The sequence below is a fragment of the Pholcus phalangioides genome, unplaced genomic scaffold (genome assembly GCF_987345545.1).
Source record: "Pholcus phalangioides strain wild (caught in Gottingen) unplaced genomic scaffold, Ppha-v1.0 ptg000001l_1, whole genome shotgun sequence".
Taxonomy (NCBI): domain Eukaryota; kingdom Metazoa; phylum Arthropoda; class Arachnida; order Araneae; family Pholcidae; genus Pholcus; species Pholcus phalangioides.
In genome coordinates, this window is record NW_028301594.1 from 14,147,673 (window position 1) to 14,171,123 (window position 23,451).

The 23,451-nt window shown below is 34.0% G+C and overlaps 1 protein-coding gene across 1 annotated transcript in view; it reads right to left on the reverse strand.

Annotated features, from left to right (window-relative positions):
- The window catches only part of LOC149089923 (neuroligin-4, X-linked-like), a 146,950-nt gene that overhangs the window by 45,638 nt on the left and 77,861 nt on the right, over positions 1-23,451 (reverse strand). Inside the window, exons 2-3 of the mRNA XM_089231066.1 lie at positions 15,400-15,549; positions 4,892-5,077 (exon numbers count right to left, since the gene is read on the reverse strand). Coding sequence (XP_089087192.1) covers positions 4,892-5,077; positions 15,400-15,549 — 336 coding nt within the window. The remainder of the gene's footprint in view (positions 1-4,891; positions 5,078-15,399; positions 15,550-23,451) is intronic.

Below are 23,451 nucleotides of genomic sequence, written 5' to 3' on the forward strand. Positions count from 1 at the left end.
CACTTACACGGAGAGGGATTCTTGAGCTATCATTCACGACACAAACTTGGCTTACAGGGGCGTGTGAGATGAAATCCACTTTCAGCACGGGATTATTGAACTATGGGTGACGACCTAAACATGATTCGAGTAGACTTCCGAGATGAGTTATAAGAATCACTTACAGCTAGGGATTATTGAGCTTGGGCAACGACCTAAATTTAATTCGCAAGGAAACTCACTAAAGTACTCGCATAAATCCACTTACAGTCCTGTTATAAATGTATTTATTGCGTCACTACTTCGAAAAACAGTGACATGGGTCGTGAAGCTGAAAAAAAGTTAAGAACCTTTGATACTTTCTGTAATGACATCTAGTGCGTGCTTCCCCTCTTCCTCAAAAACGAAGGCGGTTTCGCGGACTACTATACAAGCAAATAACAAAAAATTTCCATAAAGTCATCATGACCCGTATATAAAATGAATAAAAAAATCATTACTTTTTTTCCCCCGCTTTTTCGCAATTGCCCTATAGACAGCAAAAGTATGTCCTAACATTCCTCAGCAGAAGAGGGGGGAAAAAATGAAAAATCCAACTTTTCCTGATATATATATATATAGAGAAATATATTGCAAGTACTTCCGACTCCAAGATTTACTCTCAAGGAATTCATCAAAATTCCAAACGCTTCATAAAAAAAAGTTAGAGACGGAAGAAAGAGAAATGTTAGACGCATAAGAAAGTATAATAATAATACAAAAAAAAAAACGAAAACGACAAAGGTCTTTGAAAAGTAAAAGGTGGGACAATGTGGACCACCCTTAAGGTCTCTCCCTTCAATATATATTGCTATATATATGCGTACCATCCATATGTGTAACGAAATATACACACACATACAATAGAAAGACGCCACCAATATCGTTACTCTGAAGATTTCTCGAAAAATCTATGGCAAGAAGCAAAGAAAATAAAAACCTTTCCTTCTATGGAAAAGAATCCAACAAAATGTATATACAATTCCTCTTAAGACTATTTCGAAGATGGCGGAATGTTTTTCTTGCAGATCCAGGCAACGCAATTCTGTTTTTTTACCCCTGCTTTAGTTTCGGGGGTGGAGGAAAAATATAACAAATGTTCGAGAGATTTCCTTATCTCTTAAAAATTTTTGGATTCTGATTTTATATAATATTTTTTTCCTCTATTCTATGGTATAGGGATTACGTTCGGTATAAGATATAGTTTTTCTTCTCCTTTTTTTTCTATACAGGTAACCGTTTGACTTTGTCTCTGGAATTTTCATTGTTCGACTATTTCGTCATTTGTTATCATTTCCTGTTCAGAATATATATATACATAAAAAAGAGACTGATCTGATTACTCTGATCAAGGCCAAAGAGATTTCGTGAATGATGGATTGATGCGATTAGTTTTCGGAAAAAAAAACCGTTTTCTGATGATGGAAAAAAATCTCATATTTTGTAAAAGGGAAGGATTTTGTTTGGGTGTAGGAAAGAGGGGAAAAAACCTGAGAATATTTGTATTGTTCATTTGCTTAACTTTCGACCTTCCGTCATTGCTCGTGCGCACATGCTCATAAAGATGAAAATACGGCTTACTTAAAACGCAACACCCGTCGTGTGCTAGCCGAAACGAGGGAGTGGGTTCCAGTGAATTATTATTAAACTATAAGCTTGTTATCAACCTCTTCATGTGAAAGGGCGAGATATCTCGCCCTGGAGTAGATGAAAGAAAACATTTCTAGAGAGAGAGAAAACTCTTTCTCTGTCCCCCCCCCCCCCACCCCCATAGAAACACTTTATTGGTAAGACTATGATTAGCTATTGATTTTTCTCCTTTTCTCTCAGCATTGTCTATTTTTCTCTCCCATTACAATTTGTCGAGTAGAAAACTGTATGGTACGTATTTTTCTCTGCATAATCTGCCGATTATCTGTTAAAAATGTGTTGGAACATTAAAAAATACGGATTATCTACTGCTCCGGAAAATCTGCAGAAAATGATGTTGTTAGCCTGATGAGTATTCTGGGGTGTCTGAATTTGAAAATTTTTTATTGAACTGTAATTTTTTTTTTTTTGTGTGTGTATAAATAATGCTATTGTTTCGTTAATAAATGTCCTTAATTAGCGTATTAAAGGATTGGTTATTGAAACACAAGGTCAGCTTTTATTATTTTTTCTTAACTTCTGTGCATAATACGCCACCGCGGATTTTATACGTTGTTTTGTTTTCTTTCTTTAAATTTCGCATGCGGATTATACGCAGAAAAATACGGTACCTTATATATACAGGGTGAATTGCAGCTAGTCTGCCAATGACGAACAGAAATCGAATATAAAACACTCGAGCAACTCAGTTCTATCTCTCACCGTTTACGAATTATCGGCGGATAATGGATTATGGAAGGGAAATGCGTTTCCCCACGTAATCCATTTTCATGTCTGAAAAAACCAAAATTTGTTTCTGAAAGAACTACATGCAAAATGAGCACATTTTGTAAAGAGCAGAAGAAAAAAACCCTCTTAGGGAGACGCCATTTTTATCAGAATATATGCATTTACTGGGTGAGATACACAAGCGTTGAATGATTGAAGAAGTGTGAAAACGGAATGTTGCCAATCCACATCTAAGATTCCCAAAAGTGATTTTTCGTTGGGATTTCTTCGTCAATGAATTCTTGTAGATGAATTTTCTGTCGGTGAATAGACCAGATAGGTGTTTTCATTATTTCAAAAATACTCATTACGTAAACTGTATATTTCTATGCTATCTAGATTCACCGACCAAACAAAAATTCCAAACAATCCTTTCATTATAGGACGCTGTAATAATTCATTAAAACACTTCCATAAAGCCATACATATTTTCGACTTGTATCCAGCATAAGTCGGACTTTGATTATTATAGGATCAAATTTATAGTTGTATACAGGGTGTCCTGTAAGTCCTAATGCGGCCTTTATCTCACCAACCGTTTGTCGTAGAGGTATGATTTCAATTTAGAAAATGCTCAAAAGCCGTTCAGAAACCACTTTCAGTGTGTTCAGAGTGAAAACACAGTGTGTGTCAAGAAATAAAAAAAATATTTTATACGGTTTCCGTCCTCAAACTTCACATTGGAAAGTTGTTGCCTTTTCTTTTCTGTGTCCAAAAAATTGTTTCTAAGTGCAATATATGCTGAGATATTCAAATTCAAAAAAATTGGGGAGGATTTGGGAAAGATGATCATAATGAGCTTGTCTTTTAGTTTATGGTGTTCTTTGCCAACTTTTCGCCGATTTTGAATTCAATTATAAAAACTAGTGCAAGGTGATTTCTGAACACACATTTTGAGTATGTTTTTGAGTTACAACCATAGCTCTAAGACAAATGATTGATTAGTAATTATACAGGGATCGAGTTATAGGACTAGCAGAATACCCTGTATATTAAGTAGTATATCTACACTACTACTACTACTGAACTAGACATGCACCTCGCCCATATTCCTCTGCGGAACTTCTAAAGAATTGGTGCATGTTGGAATGCGTGTGTATGTGTAGTGAGCCTAACGTGAAATTTGTTTCTGTGTAATGCTTGTTGTGTGCAGTGCTTCCATCTGCCATCAAGTTTTCTAACTATGAGTGAAGTGTAATGATTGAATAATTGTATTGTTGTAGGCCTGTTGTTCTCTGTGGCGAGACTTTTTAACGGGGAGATCGGCTCGCATTTGCGCCTGGAAGGTGGGAACCACAGTATATACACTACTATACAAACATGGAGGAAGACATTTTTACGACAAATTTTCAACGCCATTTCATATTTGTTTGGTAATTTTTTTTTGGCGTGGCACTGTCATTTTTGACATACGAGGACAAATTAACCAATGCTATTGTCCGTTCCGAATGACTTTCCTTCATTGAATCTCGCCTATTGGTGTTTTAAACATTTGGGGAAATTTCTTCTGGTAGGAATATCTTGGAAAATTATTTTTGTGGCATGTACCTTTCATAACTGTGCAAGGAAAAATCTGACAAGAGCTTTCCACACGCAAAACTTGAGAACGCCCTCGGTCTAAGTGGATGTCTTATAAACTTGGGTTACTTCCTCCTCCCAACTAAAGATCATGGCCCACCGCTCTGTCTCAAGGAAGAAATATGAGCAGGTGGTCGAAGAAAACCTCTGTCTTCCCACGCTAGAAAAATACCTGGGTTATTGAATCCCTTAATGGATACTGTCCAGCAGTCACATATGATTAGGTTTCATATTTGGCTATCAAAGTTCCCATTGCAAGCACATACTACGATGGATGGGACTTTGCATGGCATGATATGAAATACGATAGAAAAATGGATGTTTATACATGTGCACAAAAACTTGGTTCATGTTAGGTTGCTATTTTGAAAACTCCCAGTATTAAAAAAATATGTACCGTGATGCTTTATACGAAGATCTCTTCGAAGGTTATTGGATCTGAAAGTATAACGGGGATATACAGAAATGGGAGAGAGAGGTGAAAAAAACCCCTCTTTTTTTCGATATGCGATATTGGACGTACGTATATCCACTATATAAAAGGATGCTTTTTCCGTTCCTCATACAACTTCACTTTACATAAAGAACTCCCTGATTCGAGCAGAATCCGAGTTGCATTGAGAAAAATGTGCTTCGAAAAATATAGTACGGTTAAGTTACGAAATTTCTAAATCAGAAATGACTCACAAATCAACGACTAATCGCGTAATGACACATGGACAAATCAACGTAAGAAATATGAAAAAAAAAAGTTACTGTGTTTGACCCGAAGGAGACTACGAATGCGTCACCAAAAGGCAACATTTAAAAATGAAGCGAATGAATTTTAAATTTTTTCTTAACATTAATGAATAACCAACAGTTCATGTTTGTTTACCTTTTGCCATGGGCGACAGCACCAGGAAATTGACGCACGCAGCTCCATGTCCTTGTCCAAAAACTGTGACATTTCTTGGATCGCCTCCAAATTCTGCTATATTTTCTTGGATCCAATGCAACGCGGCGAATTGGTCCATAAGTCCATAATTGCCTCGAGCCGAACCTTCTGCCGCCGGTAAAAATCCTGTGAAAAAGCGTGAATTTGTTTTTACTCTGCATAAAGCGAAATTGGAACGTATTATTACAAGTTAGGACAATTGAATTTTTCTGTATAAATGATGATTACGACACTGGAGAAAGTCACCTGAAGGGGGAAACCTTTTCTTAGGCCGGGATTACACTATAAAAGTTTCACGAAAGTTCATTTATAAAACTTGAAAAAAGTACCTAATAAGGTCTGCATCGGATGCATTTGCTGGAATGTAACCGATAATATTATTGGTTCAATTTTTAAAGTTTTATAAATGAACTTTTATAGTGCAATCATTACCCAATTTAAATTTTACAATCTTTGTAGATTGAAGCTGACGCTGGCGTTTCCCAGGATGATGAGAGGAGTTTATGCAAACAAATATAAGGGAATAATAACCTTAAACACCCCATAAAGGGTTTCATTAACCCTTCTTTGACCGCTCCTCTAATTCACGACCAAATGCTAGAATTTTTTTTTTATGTATGATAACAAGTTACTTAAAAAACATATTACTTAGTTATTCTTTGTATTTCATGTAAATTTCTAATTAATTAGATTAATTAGCTTAATTTAATTAAAACAATTGGTATTTATGATATTGGGAAACTTCATGTATCATATGACAAAAAGAAATTTAGGAAAGAAATTATTTGTCTTTTTCAATTTTTAAAAATTTTATTTCCGTTTATAGTCATAGGGGAAAAAAATTTCAAATCGAAAATCAGGATAAAATTTCCAAAAAAATTAATTCTTGAAAAGTCATAAAAAATTGAATTTTTTTGTAAAAAAAAAGTAGAAAAAATACTATAGCACTCATTAAACATCTTAATTTCCAAAAATGTTAATTTCATAGAAAAGTTTGTTTCAGCAGTTAATCGAAAAAATAATTTTGAACAAAGCGTTGCACAAATGCAATGGCGAGGTAAATTTGGTTACTCTATATCCATGTTTTTAAAATTTAAAATTTGCTTTTTACCAATGACTGCACAGAGTTGCGAACGTATACTGGAAGCTAGAGGTTTTTGTTTAGGGTTGTTTTTTTCAGTACTGTCTTTGTGACCTTCATTTCCCGCAATAATTTTATAATACTTTTTCAGAGAGCTTAAATCTCTACAGAAAGACATTACACCGAGTTTGTTGCATTGGGAAACAATCATTTCCATCCAGTTCTTTTTAGTGCAGCATAACAACTGCATTTTTCATGAAAGGCTCATAGTAATCTTTTTGAAGTTCTGTTGTACTGCCCAAAGTTGGAATGCCGCGATTGTCTATAAGGTCGGGATTACACTATGAAAGTTTTATAAAAGTGCTTTTATAAAGTATGAAAACTTCAACCAATAAGCTTATCGGTTGCATTTACTCGAATGTAACCTATGTGCTTTATTGGTTGGATTTTTCAAGTTTTACAAGAGGGATTTTTATCAAACTTTTATAGTGTAACACCGGCTTAAGAGAGATTTCAAATGATTCAATGGAAATCTTGATGGCTATGCGAATGCTCCATGAAATCCAAATAAACATGGATAATTCTACAGAATAGATAGTTTCACTGGAACACGAATGGAAAAAGGTATACGGCTCTTTTGATACTAATACTACTTAATACTATAATATATGGCTTACATGCACCTCGTATATACATTTATTTCTCTGCGGAACTCCTAACGAATTGTACGTCGGAATGAGCGTACGTGTGACCCAAACGTATTTATGTTCTCAAAATTATGCATGTTTCATGTTCTAAAGGTGCTGCCATCTGTAGTGAATGACCCCACCGTTGCCACAGTAATGGTCGGCTGAAGTTGGTTTTCTGTGGTTCCCAATTTCGAGGCACGATTGCGAGCCGATCTCCCCGTTAAAAAGTCCCGCCACAGAGAGCAACAGGCTTACATACAGTAGAAATATTCAATCATTACACTTCACTCACAGTTCAAAAAATCGATAGCATATGGCAGCACTATAACAAGCATTACACAGAAACAAGCTTCACGCTAGATTCATTACATATTCCAACGGGTACTCATTAGTTAGAAATTCCGTAGAGTTATATAAACGAGTTGTACGTGTGGTTTAGTAGTGGTAGTAGTGCCATCTTTTTTCGTCATTTTGAGGTGAAAATGACAAGTATTGGAATTTTCATGTTATGTAAGTCTTGTTGAAGGTCTGCCTGTTCGCTGTAGAGAAACTTTTTCCTAATGGAAGAACAGCTAGCATTCGCGGTCTTGAATTTGGAACATGCAGAAAACCAAATTTATCCTACCACCACTGTACCGGTAACTTCGAACTTCGGTGTTGCAAGGTCGTTAAGGTCAGCACGATATTCCTTTTTTTACCCTGGCTTTTGATACCACAGAACACCAGGGAGGCACCGAATAACAGTAACATCGTGCCCCAAGACATGGGGGATTTTTCAATCTCTCAAGATTCAAGTACTAATCTGCAGATGTGATAAAGGCATGCGTACATCAGGAAAAGCGTGAGAGGCTTGCGTGCTCCCGTAGATATGCACGGAGGGTATCATTTGCGTACCCGGTCACTTGCTCCTCATTCCCCCTCCCACTTCTAGGATCCCCCTTCCAGGATCGAACTCCTATATGTATCACAAATATAAAAATTGTTAATCCAATACAAAAGAAGAAACTTGAATTATAGCTGTAACAATTCTTAGACATAGTTTTAGAAATTCTTGGTGGTGGAATACCAACGGGAAATCCTCATCATCATCACAAAATTTAATCAACATCCGTCGGTAGAATTAATGTATTCATAATTGAAATAAATAACAATGGCTCTTCTCAAACACTCTTTTGCAGTAAAGGCGGAAAATGCAAAAGTATCCAATTTTTATTCGCAGTTCACAAAACGGCAACTTGCGTGTCGGGATTAAAAAGCCAAGTTTTCCGTTCGAGAATGTGGTTCACGATTTCGTATGAATATAATTTGGGCGTTATTAATTACTTCAAGAAAATATGTACGCGAGTAGAGACGAGGCGAGAAACTAAATTACTCTCTGAAATTTCTCTCGCTCTTGTATTACTCATTTTTATATCGATTAAAATTCCCACCGTAAACAAATTAATTAAGATCTTCCTCTAATTACGATATTTTGCTCTCGGGATATTAAGCCGGAGTGGAAAACTGCGTTGTCAGACATGGCCGCTAAAACATCCCTTCTTACAACCCTCTATTGTTTGTTCTATTTTGAGAGAAAAGTTACGTCAATGTTAAAACACGATACTCCAATTTTGTTACTGTAGAGAAGTATCAGGTTCTTCTTCATTTAGTTGAACGTTAACTTAAGTGTGAATATTTAGTCAATGCTCTCCCATTTTGTGCTTAGTTTTGGAAATTTCGAGGAACTTTTATTTTAACGGAAGTTTAAAATAGGATTATTTTTATTCAGGGACATGCGATACTTAAGGCAATTGAACCAAATTAGTAAGAGTATACTCGAAATTTCATTAAATGTGGAAAAATTTCGATGAACGCGTATTGTTGTTTAATACGCGAAATATGTATGAAAAGTTTTATACAAAAAATATAGACACAAAATTCATTTTGCCAAATCATAACGATATGGTATATTTGAATGGGGCGTTGATTATGATACAAATATAATAAGAAACACTTTGAAAAAGGTTTAGAATAGTATATCTGAAAAAAAATTAATAGAATCTAAGACTGTCATGAGGTGGTTAAAGATTTAACATTAATAAACTTTATCTTTAGAATTTTTTTTTGTTTTTTTTCATAAAAATCCCGACTGATTTGAAATTAAACGGCAAAAGAGATAAACATGACGATATGGATTTCAATATGACATACACAAAAAACCAAACAAAACTATAATTTAAAAACAGTTTGTATACACAGCACCTAAGGAATATAATAAAATGAGTGACAAAATATGAAAAATTATTACACAAATTTAAAAACTACTGAGATAAATAAAATCAACGCAATTAAGTAAGGTTTATAAATTTTCATATGTTTTCGTATACTATTTTTTCTCTTTACGAATGTAATGAGGATTGAATATTATCAATATCATTGGTCTGTTGTCAACCCACAATATGTATAATACCAATATGTACCAGACGGCATATGTAAACATTTGGACTATTGAGTCATTGGTAATAATATACTTGTACTTTGTATATGTATTTTATGTGTATTTTGTTTTTGTGGGTATTGTATATATGTTATGTTTGTGAGTGTGTAAATAAACTTCGATTTCAGAATGATGACAATTGATGACATGCGTTATCATATGATACGAGGCATGTGGTGATGTATGATTTAACGTCAATTTACAAAATTTCCCCTTCCATTGCTTTTCTTTTTGCACCACATACAATACGACCTACGGCCATAGGACAACTAATTACTTCACAAAAAAGTATCAGTTGAATGGGAAGTTGTCCATTCAAGGCACTGCAAGGGATGTCACGGCAGCATGAGAGAAGTCGATTTTTCAAAAATTACTTTAACAATATTTCATCCAATTGCAATTTAAATGCAAAAAAATTTTCGTTAATCGGTTAATTTTTCTTTCAAAATAGGAGAAAAAGTAATGAATAAATGTGTACAAGAAAAAACAATGAACGCGATTTTCTCAGATTGAAGTTTTTGAGCTGTTTAAAATAAAATAGAAATAAGTTGATTAAAACAGATTCCGAAAATTCTGAAATTTTGCCAGAAATTTTTGTTCAACACGTGTTAGGGAAATGAACTAACAATTTAGCAATTGACCAATGAGAAGAAGTTTTGAAAAAATGTTTAAAATTTTTAATTTTTTTTTATATTTTTGAAACTTTGAAAATTCATAATAATTATTTTAACGAATAGTCATAGATTTGATGCGAAATGTCTTGGATTTTTTAATTTAGATTATATGTTAAATTCAAAAAAAAGAAAATCATGATTTTTCAATATGATGACCGGAGCAAAGGGATTCCCTTTTCTAAGTAAACGCTCTGCTTCCCCTTTTTTATGCAAATGATTGGTTACAGTTGTTTGTCATGGGTTTTTTCTTGATGGTCTTTTGCGGTCCATGAATACTGTGCGACAATAGGATGAAGGCAACAGACGCCTCCCCCAACAGAATAATATTCCATATAATAATAACGTAAAAACGAACAGTCGATTATGTTTCATGCAAGCCCACGGGCAAGCTGAAATCTCCTCTACGACTCCTAATAAATCCGTGTACACGTGGTCGAAAATCCCTACAATAAAAATGTAACTACAACAAAAGTGAAGATGCAGTCGAAAGCTTTCTCAAAGTCCATGAAACCCAAGCACAACATCCAATACCAGTGCATGTTTTTCATACGATTTCTTACACCATCTACTTTAAAAAAAGAAATAAATAACTTATACGACAATACAAATGAGAGAGATGCTTCATGTAATTGTATTTCAATACTTATTTCCAGTAACAATCGATGATCGTTTGTTCACCGAAATGGAATTTTAAACTTCATTCTTAAGAAAAACCCTTAACCTTCGTTATCATTGATTCGAATTAATCTATAGCATATCGTGAGAAAGCGAAAGGAAAACCCAGAACAAAATAATGAATATATTCGACGTTCTAGAAAAATAAATATCCGAAGGAAACACTAAAATCTAATTACATACATAACGAAAACAAAATAGAGAGGAAAATCAAATTTCTACATAATTTTTGTTTGCATTAAAAATTTGATTTCAGTTTTCTTAATGCGTTGAAATCTTATAAAAAAAACTATGAAATTTTATATATATATATATATATATCTTCTTCAATTTTGTTATATTTGTTGTTATTTTAAAGAAGGGAAGAAAAACGATTTAAGATGTTTGATGATGGGAATTGGATTTCATTGGAAAATCGTTACTAATCGATTTTTGCACTGGCATAATTCTCTTAGAAACGAAATAAAATAAAAATTTCCTTAAATTTCTTTATTGTTTTCTTAGTTTTAAAGCCTCGTTTAGAAGGAAAAAAAAAACGAAAGAAAGACAGGAATTTCCTTTCTTCTCTTGTTTATCTTTAAGATAAAAATATCGGCAAAAAGAACTTCTTCAAGAAAATTTCCGTTTCCTTATTACTGAGAAGAAAAAATTCGATCTCTTTTCCCCAAACAATTTAAGAAAATTCTAAAATAGAATGAAAATTTATGTAAAATATTTGAGAATGAAATAATAAATTGGGGAAAAAAATAGATTCACCCCTAAAGCGAAATATGTATGCGTGTATAATTTCTTCTTTAGGACCAAAAGCAAATATTTCTGATGATTTATTAGGAATTCTTATGAATAATTCTTGATTTTCTTTTTACTGGAAATTTTGGTAAATGTCAGGTTTCTCTGTGTTATCTTTGTTTATTTGATGTGTTCATAGATGTTTTGATGTTGGAAAATTTATTTTTCTACTGCCATAAAAGACGGAATATCTCAAAAAGGTGTTTTTTTTCAATACGAGTAGTTTTCACGTTCAGAACAAAATATTTTGGATAATATTTTTTCTGTGCTATGTATGCAATATTTTCAAAAGATGTGTCAAAAGCCTATTCAAAAATGTTAGGAAAGCATGTTCTGAATGTTTCTGTGTTGCTTAAAGCATTCACTGGTTGGAATTTTATTATTAGTATATATTATTATATTTTTATAATTATTGTTATTATATTTTTATAATTATTATTATTATGTTTTTATAATTATTATTATTATATTTTTATAATTATTATTATTATATTTTTATAATTATTATTATTATATTTTTATATGTTATTATATTATTATATATTATTATATTATTATATATTATTATATATTATTATTATTATATTATTATATATTATTATTATTATATTATTATATATTATTATTATTATATTATTATATATTATTTATAATTTAGTATACTGGAAAAAAAGTAAACATTTTATAATTTTAACCCTGCAGCACTCAGAGGTTTTGATAATGAGTATATCTGATACATGTCTCTTTTATAATACTGAAATACATCAGAACATGATGCTGCTGTTGCCCGAATCCCCTTGGGCAGACAAAATGACGCTCAGGGATATCCTCTGGAATCAGGTTGTAGGCCCACCAGAGTGGGTGCAACTTAACCTCTTAGTCAGATTAAAGGCCCCTTGTGGAGTGAATGAATCGGACATTAAGGCACCAGTACCAGCATCTTCTGCTGCATATGGTGTATTTTAGAATATTCTTGAATTCCTGAGTAATTTTTTATTTTGTGTGTTGTGATATGTGATTTGGTGTTTTGAACCCTATTTTGATGTTGAACCCTATCAATTAAGAAAAAGCTAAACTAATGCATGTCTATGGTTTGGCTTTAGTGCGCTCCACTTTTATTAGACGTCAAATATTCTTAGTTTTCGCGATATTATCTCATATATGTTTTGCTTTTTGTTATGTAACTGTGTCTTAAGCTTTCATTTTCCTATCGTGTGTATACTGCAGTAATCATTTACATTTTTCACATTTTTTGGTTGTTATTCTACTTATAATGCTATTTCTCTTGAGTATTGAGATGTCGTATCATTCAAATCGCTGTCTGCCCATGTTCTCATATTATTTTGCATATTGATGTTTTGAATATATAGCGACATAATATAGGCTACATGAATATACAGGGTGATAGAATTGCCGTAATCTCATCAACCGTCCGTCGTAGAGGTATGATTCCAATTTAAAAAATGCTCAACATGCGGTCAAACATTACGCTGTGCTAGTTTTGAGAGTGAAAATACAGTGTGCCACAAAATAAAAATAAACAATCGACATTTCTATACGCTCTCCCTGTGCTTTAACTTCCAATTCGAAAGTTGTTACCTTGTCTCCCCTGATCCAAGGAAAAAAAATTCAATGTGCAATTTCTAAGTGCAATATTCACAGAGATATATGAATTCGAAGAACGGAGGGGATTTGGTAAAGAACAGCGTTAAATTTGGGTAAATTGGCTTTACCGCATTTTCACACACTGCATTTTCACTCTCAAAAATGGTACAGGGTAATTTTTGACCTCCTGTAGAGCATATTTTAAACTGGAAGAGTCAGTTTCAGAACTTGCTTTTAGAAGTTGCTTCGTATGACCGATTCTCGGAAATATGCTTACATAAATACTTAATACGTAATTACTTCCATAATCTGCTTACAATAGAATTTAGATTGAACAACTTTCAACCGAACACTCACACATTCATTAAATTATATTGAAAAATAATTCTTTACAATGAATTGATAGATATATAAGACACTCTTTCAACGATGATTAAAGTTGATAATTATTCTACGTAAAGGTACCCTAAGGGTAAAAATAAATCTGATAAGGTCCGCTAAGGATCTACTCAAACGTACATGCAATTAATAGGCATTTCTCTGCGGAATCTATTTACCTGCCGAATTGAGATTTGAATTTGTGTTTCCTTAATTATTTTCCCGTTATTTTCTCTTCTAATCTTTTAATTTAGTGGTATCAACCATAAAATTCTCTAAAAAAAATTGATGGACTCTCATCGCGATGACCCGGGTTCGTACCCCACCGTCCTCCATCCCAGGCTGAAGGTGGTTTTTTGTGGTTCTCAACTTCGAAGCCGAATGCGAGCCCATATCCCAGTTAAAAAGAGCAACAAACGTACAGCGGTACAAATTTTCAATCATTGCAGTTCACGTATAGTCTGTAAACTTGATGGCAGATGGCAGCACTACACATAACTAGCATTACGCAGTAACAAAATTCATGTTAGGTTCACAATACGTATACGCATATTCCATCATGTACCAATTCGTTAGAAATTCCGCAGAGGATTGTGGACGAGGTGCATGTGTGGTTTAGTTCTGGTTAAAAAAACTTCCTGTTTGTTTTCTGGACTTGAACATGTCCATAGCAACAACATTAAGGTTTTTTAAAAAAACTAAATATTATTCTTCTTTGAAAATAGGTGATTTAAAAGAATTAAATTTATGACATAAGTGATGAAATGAATGAAATTTTTGTTTCCTAAATTAAGTTTGGAATCTCGCACATTCAGGAAATAAAAAATCAAGTGCTTTCATGTAAGAAAAATATTATTTTTTTCTGATTAGGAACATTATCCGGGCAATCCTGATGATCCCCTCCCCCGGCCGGCCGTAACCTAGAAACCTGGAACTATTGCCAGGAGATGTACCACGACTCTCCACCCCCCATAGTGAAACAACATAGTTCCACAACATTCTTTTTTGTTTTGCGTCTTTAAATTTTGCAACCCGGGGCTTCTGTCCCCCTCCTCCTCCTCCTTCCTAGTTCTGTGTCTTTTTCCTTATTACTTGTAATTCTTGTTATTAAAAATGTAAACTCCAATTCAGGGTTGAGGGAGCCAAAAAGGTAATTTATTTCGTCCAAAGCAGTGGTAGAGGGTTCGTGAGCTTGGATGTGATAACAATCAACTCATTGTTCTTACGTTGCTATATGCAGAATGCTATTTTTCAAAGGGGGGTCCATGGGTTTAATTTTTATTTATTTTATTGTCATGGGGGAGGGGGTACGCAGGCCCGTACCAGAAATTTTGTTCGGAGGAGGGACCACTTTCATTTTCTCACATTTCGGGGGGGATTTGGGGTTCCGGCCCCCCCCCCCTTCGCTACGACCTTGAGGATATGTAGACTTCATCTTGCTGGCACTAATTGTCCGTGTGCCCGTGAAACACAACAAAACGTTGATAATTTCGATCAAACCCCTTCCAAAGTAGTACCCCATCTGTTGCGAAAATTCATAACTATTTTTCCAATTCTGTCTAATTGAAAACAAACATAGTGCAGAAAATGACGAAGTGTTTTCTTGCTCTTTCAATTTTCTTAAATCTATGTTTTAATTAGTTTGACAATATTTATAACAATTCACACACCAATAAACAATCTGTTATCATAAGTTTTTATATGTAATAAATTTGTTGTATACTTTTGTTTCGATACTTTAACAACAGTCGATAGGTTTATATTGACTTAACATGTTATGCGTCATAGCGATTGGTGAGCTTAATTAGTGTAAAAATAATACCAAGGAATCTCAAACGGCATCAAATTCATCAGTCCTAGTTATACCAATTGCGGTGAAGAAGAAAATCTTTTCATGGTGGTTGATTTGTGGCGCTATTGATTGATTGATTGTGATGATATATTACAAATTAAAATGAAATAAGAAAGACAAGATTATTTCATGCTGTGTGTGTGTATTAATATATAAAGATTATTATACTGTGAGGTATATTTTATTCCACTACTGACAAAAAAAGAAAACCGAATTCGAATGACAGTACCTAGAACACCCAGCCGGTAATTCACCGTGACGACGATCACATTACCAAAGCTCGCCAACACGCTTCCGTCATATGGATTACCAGCGTTCCATTCAAAAGACTCTCCATGAATGTAGACCATCACAGGAACTTTAGGAGCATCTCTGCCTCCTGAAATGATAATAGTAATGTAATGAACGTATATGCATAATATACAATGAAGTTTCTGAGTGTCAACAAATTTCCATTTAATCCAGCAAACAAACATTTATATAAACTAGGAAAGACAAAAGTGTTAAAAATAGTGAAAATCATTCTATCTATTCTGGATCATTTTCCTGAACTAATGAAATTTTAAAATATTTGTGAGATGGTTTATTTGATTGTTATAAATAAGAAATTGCAAGTTGCGTGTATAATTTTAATGAACACTGATTTCCTAATAAAATGCACGCTGTTTAATGTGATCACATTGGGAGTCAGGGTTTCTGGTAACAAACAACCGATTGATAACTATATTCGACAGAGAATCTTGGTTGTAAACACGGTAAGAGATATAACGACCAGTATACCCAGTAATCTCCCCAGCGTGGTCCAACCCCTCGGGGTAAAACGCTTACATCCCTCTTGGGACAGAGCGTGGACCATGTCTGGACTTACAGTATACCCCGTTTGGTCGACCGGGACGTATGGAAATTGGACAATACGGATCATAAGAAACTATAATGCCCCGATGACCTTGTGAACTGAGTAAGGAAACTTCCGTCGATAAAGAAGGATCCTTATTTAATACAGTCTTGAAAATTCATAACAATAACTTGTAGAGAAAAAAAGTGTCTGGTTCATTTTCAAAATATGCAGAAAGTCACTTTCGACAAAACAGAGGGGAAAAACAACATAAATCGATGTCCTGTTAACTATGAACACATTTTTTTCCCCATATAACGGATATTGGTACATTCCGTACTTAGCGACAGTGATAACAAAACCCGAATGACAACATTACCCGTTATTCGAATACGAATCATCTACTGAAATTCAATAATGAAAACAATGCACGTGTAATGAATGAAATAACCAAGATATTGATCAAATCATTTCATTATACAATTTTTCGAACTATAACCTGATAAAAAAAGATTTCTGATATGATTCTATAACCTGAGCAGAAACCGAATTTGAAGTGTTTGTATCACATTCCACAGAGATATAAGGTTCCCAATGCTACTTATCAATATCAAGAATTTCCAAGAAGTCTCGGAGATGTTTTACGACATCCAAAATAGTAAATTTATAACCAATAAAAGATCCAGATCCTAAAAAAAGAAACGAAAGTATGATATTGGATACCGAAACAATTCCGTTCCATACAAATCAAAAATAACAGGATCGATTCCGGAATAAAGTTATAGGCACCAAATTCCAGAGATAACAAACGCCTCTTATGACATCAAACAGCTTAACGATATCTCCCTCCATTTTTTTATAGATATATCATTACTAAGCCACGAACTACTAGAGCTTTATTTCTCTCCTAAAAACAGAAACGAAAAACGTAGCTTTTTTTGTTTCTAGATTCTTCTTAAAAACTTTGACATGTTACTTGTGTGGCTTCTTCTGCAGAATATAGTAACAAAAATAATAAAACTATGTATACATTTATATATCTAGATATAACCTTATATCCTTTGTTTATTCCACCTTTACAAACCACATATACTTTCCAGAATAAGTCTTTTTTATGGCTTCTAAAAAGGAATGAAAAATCTGTTACCCAAAGCCTTAAGGGCACACACAACAGTGGAAACTCTCTATTGAAAGAAAAAGATTGAAAGGGATTTTCAGCAGCGTTGCCACAAAAGAGGAAACCTTCTTCGGACTTTATTAAAAGTCCTGGTAGTAAAAATCTACTTGTACAGTGTGTTTCAAAAGTTTAGTCACAGTAAGTGAATGACAACAAACGAAAAGCTAGATGACGCAGCAACAAAATCTCTTGAGATTTATTTACGCACCCACGCGAGGCTGTGTATATACAGGGTGCATAGCTAACAGCTGACACAGAAATTTACTGGTGAATCGTTGATCCTAGAGGTATACTTCCGAGTAGAGAAAACGTATCTAAATAACGTGTAGTACTCAGATATGGCACTCATGTTTCAAGGGGTTGTATAGTTATTACAATTAAAAACATTAACTTTTTTAAAAGTACCAAATTGGAGAGTTATTGCTCTGTTCGTTTTGAGGCCAATAAAAAGTTATATGTTTCTAGGTGCAATATTCGCTGAGGTATTTTTTGAATTCAAATATTTTGAGAAAAATTGGGGGGGGGGGGATAACAGCAATAACTGAGGGGGGGGGGAATAATTTTCCGTGGGTTTAAAATGGTTTTCCTAATTTTTTCCACATTCTTGAATTAAAATATAGGTGTTTTTAAAAGTTGGCACACACAAACGTATTTTTATGGAAATTACGTTTCGAACCATGAGCCTTTCGGTTGCCTTTGATTTGGCGTCGTACTAACTGCTCTAACAATTGCTGCTAGCAGCTGTTTTTTTCTCAACTCATAGTGAGTGAAGTGTAATGAATGAATAATTGTAACGTTGTAGGCCTGTTGCTCTTTGCGGCGAGATTTTATTTGCGAGCCGATCTCCCGGCTAAAAAGTCTCGCCGCAGATAGCGACAGGCCTACAACGTTACAATTATTCATTCATTACACTTCACTCACTATCAGTTGAGAAAAAACTCATAGTTTAAAAACATTATTGCAGACGGCAGCACTACACATAACAAGCATCACACAGAAACAAACTTCATGGAAGCTTCACTATACCTACACACATACATTCCAAGATGTACCAATTCGTTAGAAGTTCCGCAGAGGAATATAAACTAGGTGCATGTCTGGTTAGTAGTAGTAGTTGCTGAAAGCCCGCCGTAATTAAATATATCAATTCTCCCGCATATATATTCATCTCTAATGCGCATGCACTCTCACAATGAACACCTATAGTTACCCCAAGCGCTAGACGGCAGTTTCTCTCGGATTATCTTCCATAAGGCTTGGGGGAGGGGAGGAAGGTAGGACCCCTTATGGTGACCAAATAGGAATGAAAAATCTGTACCCGGAGCTATAAGTGCACATACTACAGCGGGAATTCTATTCAAAGAAAAAGGTTAGGAAATTCGGCACCGTTGCCACAAAAGGAAAACATTCTTCGGACTTTATTAAAAGTTCTGGTAGTAAAACTCGACTTGTATGTATGCGTACACATACACAACATAAGTATATATATATTTTGCTGCTTCATCTTCTCCGTTTAGTTGAGAGGGTGGATGAACTCGAGTGAAAAACCGGATTTTCCTGTTCTTATGCAGGATACATTTTGGATTTTCAATAATTTTACCATGTTTTTTGCTTCCCCCCCCCCGTCTCCGTGTATTTCGAAATTGCTAAGAAACTTTCAATTTTCAACTATATTGCTTATTTTGCTGAACCAAACATATTTTCGAGGTATAAGACGGGCATTTCTAAAGAAGCGTTTTTCACTTCGGAAGTTCTTTCGGAAAATAGAAATTGCTTCGAGGAAAAATTCTTTTTACGAGTTTCTTAACTAGATGATTTTCCAGTTCGAGTCGGTGTTTCTGGCGAATATGCGGTATTTTTTTTTTATTGTTTGTGTCAGCGTTTTTGAACATGCGGTTCACGTGTGCACTTTATTATTTAATTAATTCCAAGTGAATAGAAAATCATTCAAATGTCGCTATTGATATTAGTATTACAGCTCACGCCGATTAATGTGATCACATCGATATTCAAATCTGTGATACCAATAGCCGGCAGATAACCGACACCGTGAGAATAACCTTTTCCCAAACCACATTCAAAAACATAAATCTTATAAATTTTTAAGGTTCTTTTACGAATATATGGAACACCCTGTGTATAAAAATTGGAATTTTTGACGCGAATACGTTCTTTGTGACATGAATCGCGTTATAGGTACTGACATAATAAAATGGATATCATATTTGTCTTAAAATATACAAGGTGTCCCATCAAGACCACCCAAACTCTGCACAGCCAGATTCCTCGATTGTAATACATAAGAAATGCCCAAAGGACCGTACATGTATGACCCATAGTTTTCGAGAAAAATGCGGAAAGAAAAGTATGGCGTCATATCCGGTGGAAGGAAAAAAAACTTTATTGGAGACATGAACGTCGGTATTTGCATATGTTTACATAGGAAAGTGTTCAGAATGTCCACCACGCATATCGAGGCATGCATGCGCACGCCGTCGAATGACGTCAAGCCGTCGTTTGATATAGCACCGGATATGACGTCATACTTTCCTTTCGGATTTTTTCTCGAAAACTATGGGTCGTACAGGTATAGTTCCCTGGAAATTTTTTATGTATTGCAAGCTAGGAATCTGACTGTGCAGAGTTTGGGCGGTCTTGATCAGTCACTCTGTATAATAGACAATGCCAATGTCGTCTATTTGCGTTGTGAAGTTCTCGAGATATACCGTAAAACAAAGTGATATCATCGAATTTGCCTTAACGAGATCAAACCCGTAGACAGCAAAAACGCTGATATATTCTGAATTCTTCCAGAGATATTTGAGTGTTTGAATTATATACACACACACACGCACAGGAACATCTGAATAAACACAGACTCATACACGCGAACATATAAAATAACATTTTTCTGTGTTATCTTTTGATGCATTTCCCTGCACAGAGTGATTCCATAATCTCCCTTGCCGCATTGTACTGGTGAAGCGTTTATCGAAGAGGCATACTCTCAATTAGAAAAAGTATCCGAATAACGTGTAGAACTCAGATACGTCGTTCATGTTGCAAGATGTTGTTAGGATAGTTATTCAAATCAAAAAGAAAAAAAAAACTTTTTATAAGTTCCCCGTGTGCTAAAAACCTAATTAGAAAGCTGTTGCCATGTCTCTCCTGAAGCCAACAAAAAATTACGTTTCCAAATACAATATTTGCTGATATATTTGAATTGAAAAAACAGAGCGAAGTTAAGAAAGAACACGAAAAACTAACGGAAAACGCTTCTTCCTCTAGTTTATGTTCTTTCCTTTCCCAACTTTACTATAATTTTTGAATTAAAAATACCTCATCGAATATTGCACTTAGAAATGTGTAATTTCTTTCTACTCGGGTTTTTTATAGCACAGAAGGAATGTATAAAAAAGTAAATTTTTACATTTTAATAAGTATAGAACTCCTTGCAACATGAATGGCGCAATTGGAGGTATGCCTCTTCGATCAACGATTTGACAGCAAAATGCGCCAAGGAGAATTACGGAATCGCCCTGTATAAATTTCTGATTTATTATACAAGTAAGAAAAAAAAATTTAGAAAAAAAAAACTGACCTTTAACTACCTGACAAGTGAAAAAGTGGTTTAACTATGGCTGGCCCGTTTTAAGGTCATCTCCGTTCAAGTACACATGTGAATGTTTAGGTGTGCACGTTTGTTGTTTTAAAAGTAGACCGTAAAATTAGTATCTGTATGTAGAATCAACGCGTGTTTATCGACCATTAAAACCCAATGAATTATCCACTATTTCGATATCCCGATTTTATTGAGTTCAAAAGATAATTATCTCTAACAAATAACAAATAAAATTATCAATCATGTCAGGAATTCGTGAAATGAATTTGAAACATTGCCGATTCTGTTGAAAACTTCAAAGCTTGGTGTTCACCGAATGGTTACCACCTCGACTTTACTGTAAATATTGATGATTGAGTTCATCGGCACTTTCAAGCATACCAAGGAAATTCGTAACAGTGTTTTAGTGAGTGATTAAGTTAATGGGATAAATATTTGAGTAAGAAATGTTGTAGACTACTTCAACTGGAAAATGAGACGACGGAATTGAGATACGGGTGAAAAAGACATTCCGGTTTCATTGGGAAGTTTTCTATGCTCCAAGATAGACTCGATAAGACTTCTTAAGTTTGTTCGCCTTCTTGAGTTCATATATTATCAAGTTTATTTTTATGCACTTTAGCTCTTTTTCCTCTTCAAGAGTAATTGGAAAAATGTATCATTTGTGTATTAATCATTCGTTTTTAAGGGGACGTTTTAAGGGGACGGTTCGTTTTAAGGGGGGTTTTTAAGATCATACTTCCAGCTTATATGTTTTAAAATAGTGCAAACACACAATAAATGCATTTTTCTGAATCTAATTAAATTATTTGGAAAATTTTTATGTTTAATGAATAATTTATTATTCATAATAATTATATAGGTGTTCCCTAGCAGCCTTTTTTCTTAGTGAAAATGATAAACAAATCGGGGTACGCCGATTTAAATCAGCTTGATTAAAATCGCTATTTAAATCACTTGATTTAAAAAAAAACCAATGATTTAAATCACTTGAATTTTAAAAAGAAATCTTTGATTTGAATCACAAAATTTTAATTTTGTTTTTCTTTACGTAACTTCAATGATATTGAAGTAAAAGTAACCTGTATGGTAAGCATGTTATTGATATGTAGTAAAGTTCCTGATTAAAAGAAGTATAGAATATTTTTGGGGTGAATATAGACTTGAACTTAATCCCTAGACAAAATGCAGAAAGGAAGCTGGCCTACTTCTACATTTTGTGCATGGAAAAAATTGAAGAAAAATATAAAGAGTTGGACTTGACACTTAGCTAAATTGGACAAAGTATTTTCAATGCATTACAATGAGACTCTATGTTTCCCCTGATTTTAAAACAGAGAAATACTTTTTTGTATGAAGCCTTGCATTCTATACCTTAATTGCTAGATGTTGTACCAACATGAATATCATTGAGCTTTCGACTTGACTTTTCGTATTAAAATATTTAGTTCGCTCGTTTTTTTTACCAAAACTCATCAAATACGTGAAAGAATAAAAATGTGTAAACTATTAAGCAACAAGAAAACACTTCCACTAATTGTGCAAGAAACAATCTTGTCAATAGAGTTTGTTGTATTTAATTGTCGCTTAATGGCCCTTTGGTTGTACATCGAGTGAATCGAGATACCTGCACCATATGTGTGATATTGAGTTGCCACCGCACACACACATTCACTTTAATGGGGCGGGGGGGGGGAAGGCTCATGAATATAAGCACTTTTCTCTATAAAAAAGTGTTAATCTATGAAGCTAATTTGGGCTCAATGATTCTTCATGTTACATAAACACAGATTTTTGGTGTTCGTATTTTTTGCTTGCAGTTTGTTTGTAGTTTATTCATTAATGCTGAATTAAATTTGTGCTATTTGGAGAAAAAAGCAGTTGGGTGATACGGAAATGTGCAGTCTTAATGATTAACAAGATTTGTTTTAATTAATAAGCATTCAGTTAATTTTATTAAAAAATCCGATTTTTTCATTTTCTGAAACAAATCATTATCAATGGATCAATATTCATAAAAAAATAACACGAAATAGACTCGATTATTTTGCTTTCAAGTTATAGGTTGCTGTGTGAAAATATTTAAATTACGAAAACATTTATTAAAATCTGTTCAACAAAAATTTAAAACACTTCAATTTAAAAAATTATATTAAAAAAAAGAATTCACTTAGAATGGAGTTTCAAGAGAATATTTTCTTCCCTCTTAAAAGAGCTTTGGTAAAGTCAAGGGAGAAGAAAAAAATTGTGTTTTTGTACATAAAGTACTCAATAACTCACTCCTAGACCCTCACTGATTTAGGGAGTGATGTCATGGCTTGGCATCAACCCAAAGAAAGGAGTTGAAAGAAGCACAGATTTTTTCTCACCCCAAAAAGGAGATTCAAAAAATAACTTCAATACAGTTTTTATACATATAAATTTTTTTTGTTGAAAAAAGTTCAAGTTTTAAAACCTTGAAAGGTGCGAAATCAAGACCTTCCATTCAATAAAACAGCAGCTTTGATACTTTGTTCTTACACTTGGCACATATCCGGGTTGGCAAGATATCAAGAACGTGGATTAGTTTCTGGAAAAAAAACTGGAGAAAAGGATAAAAAAACTAGTTTGGGAAAAATATATATATATAAGAGTGTACTCTGAAGAA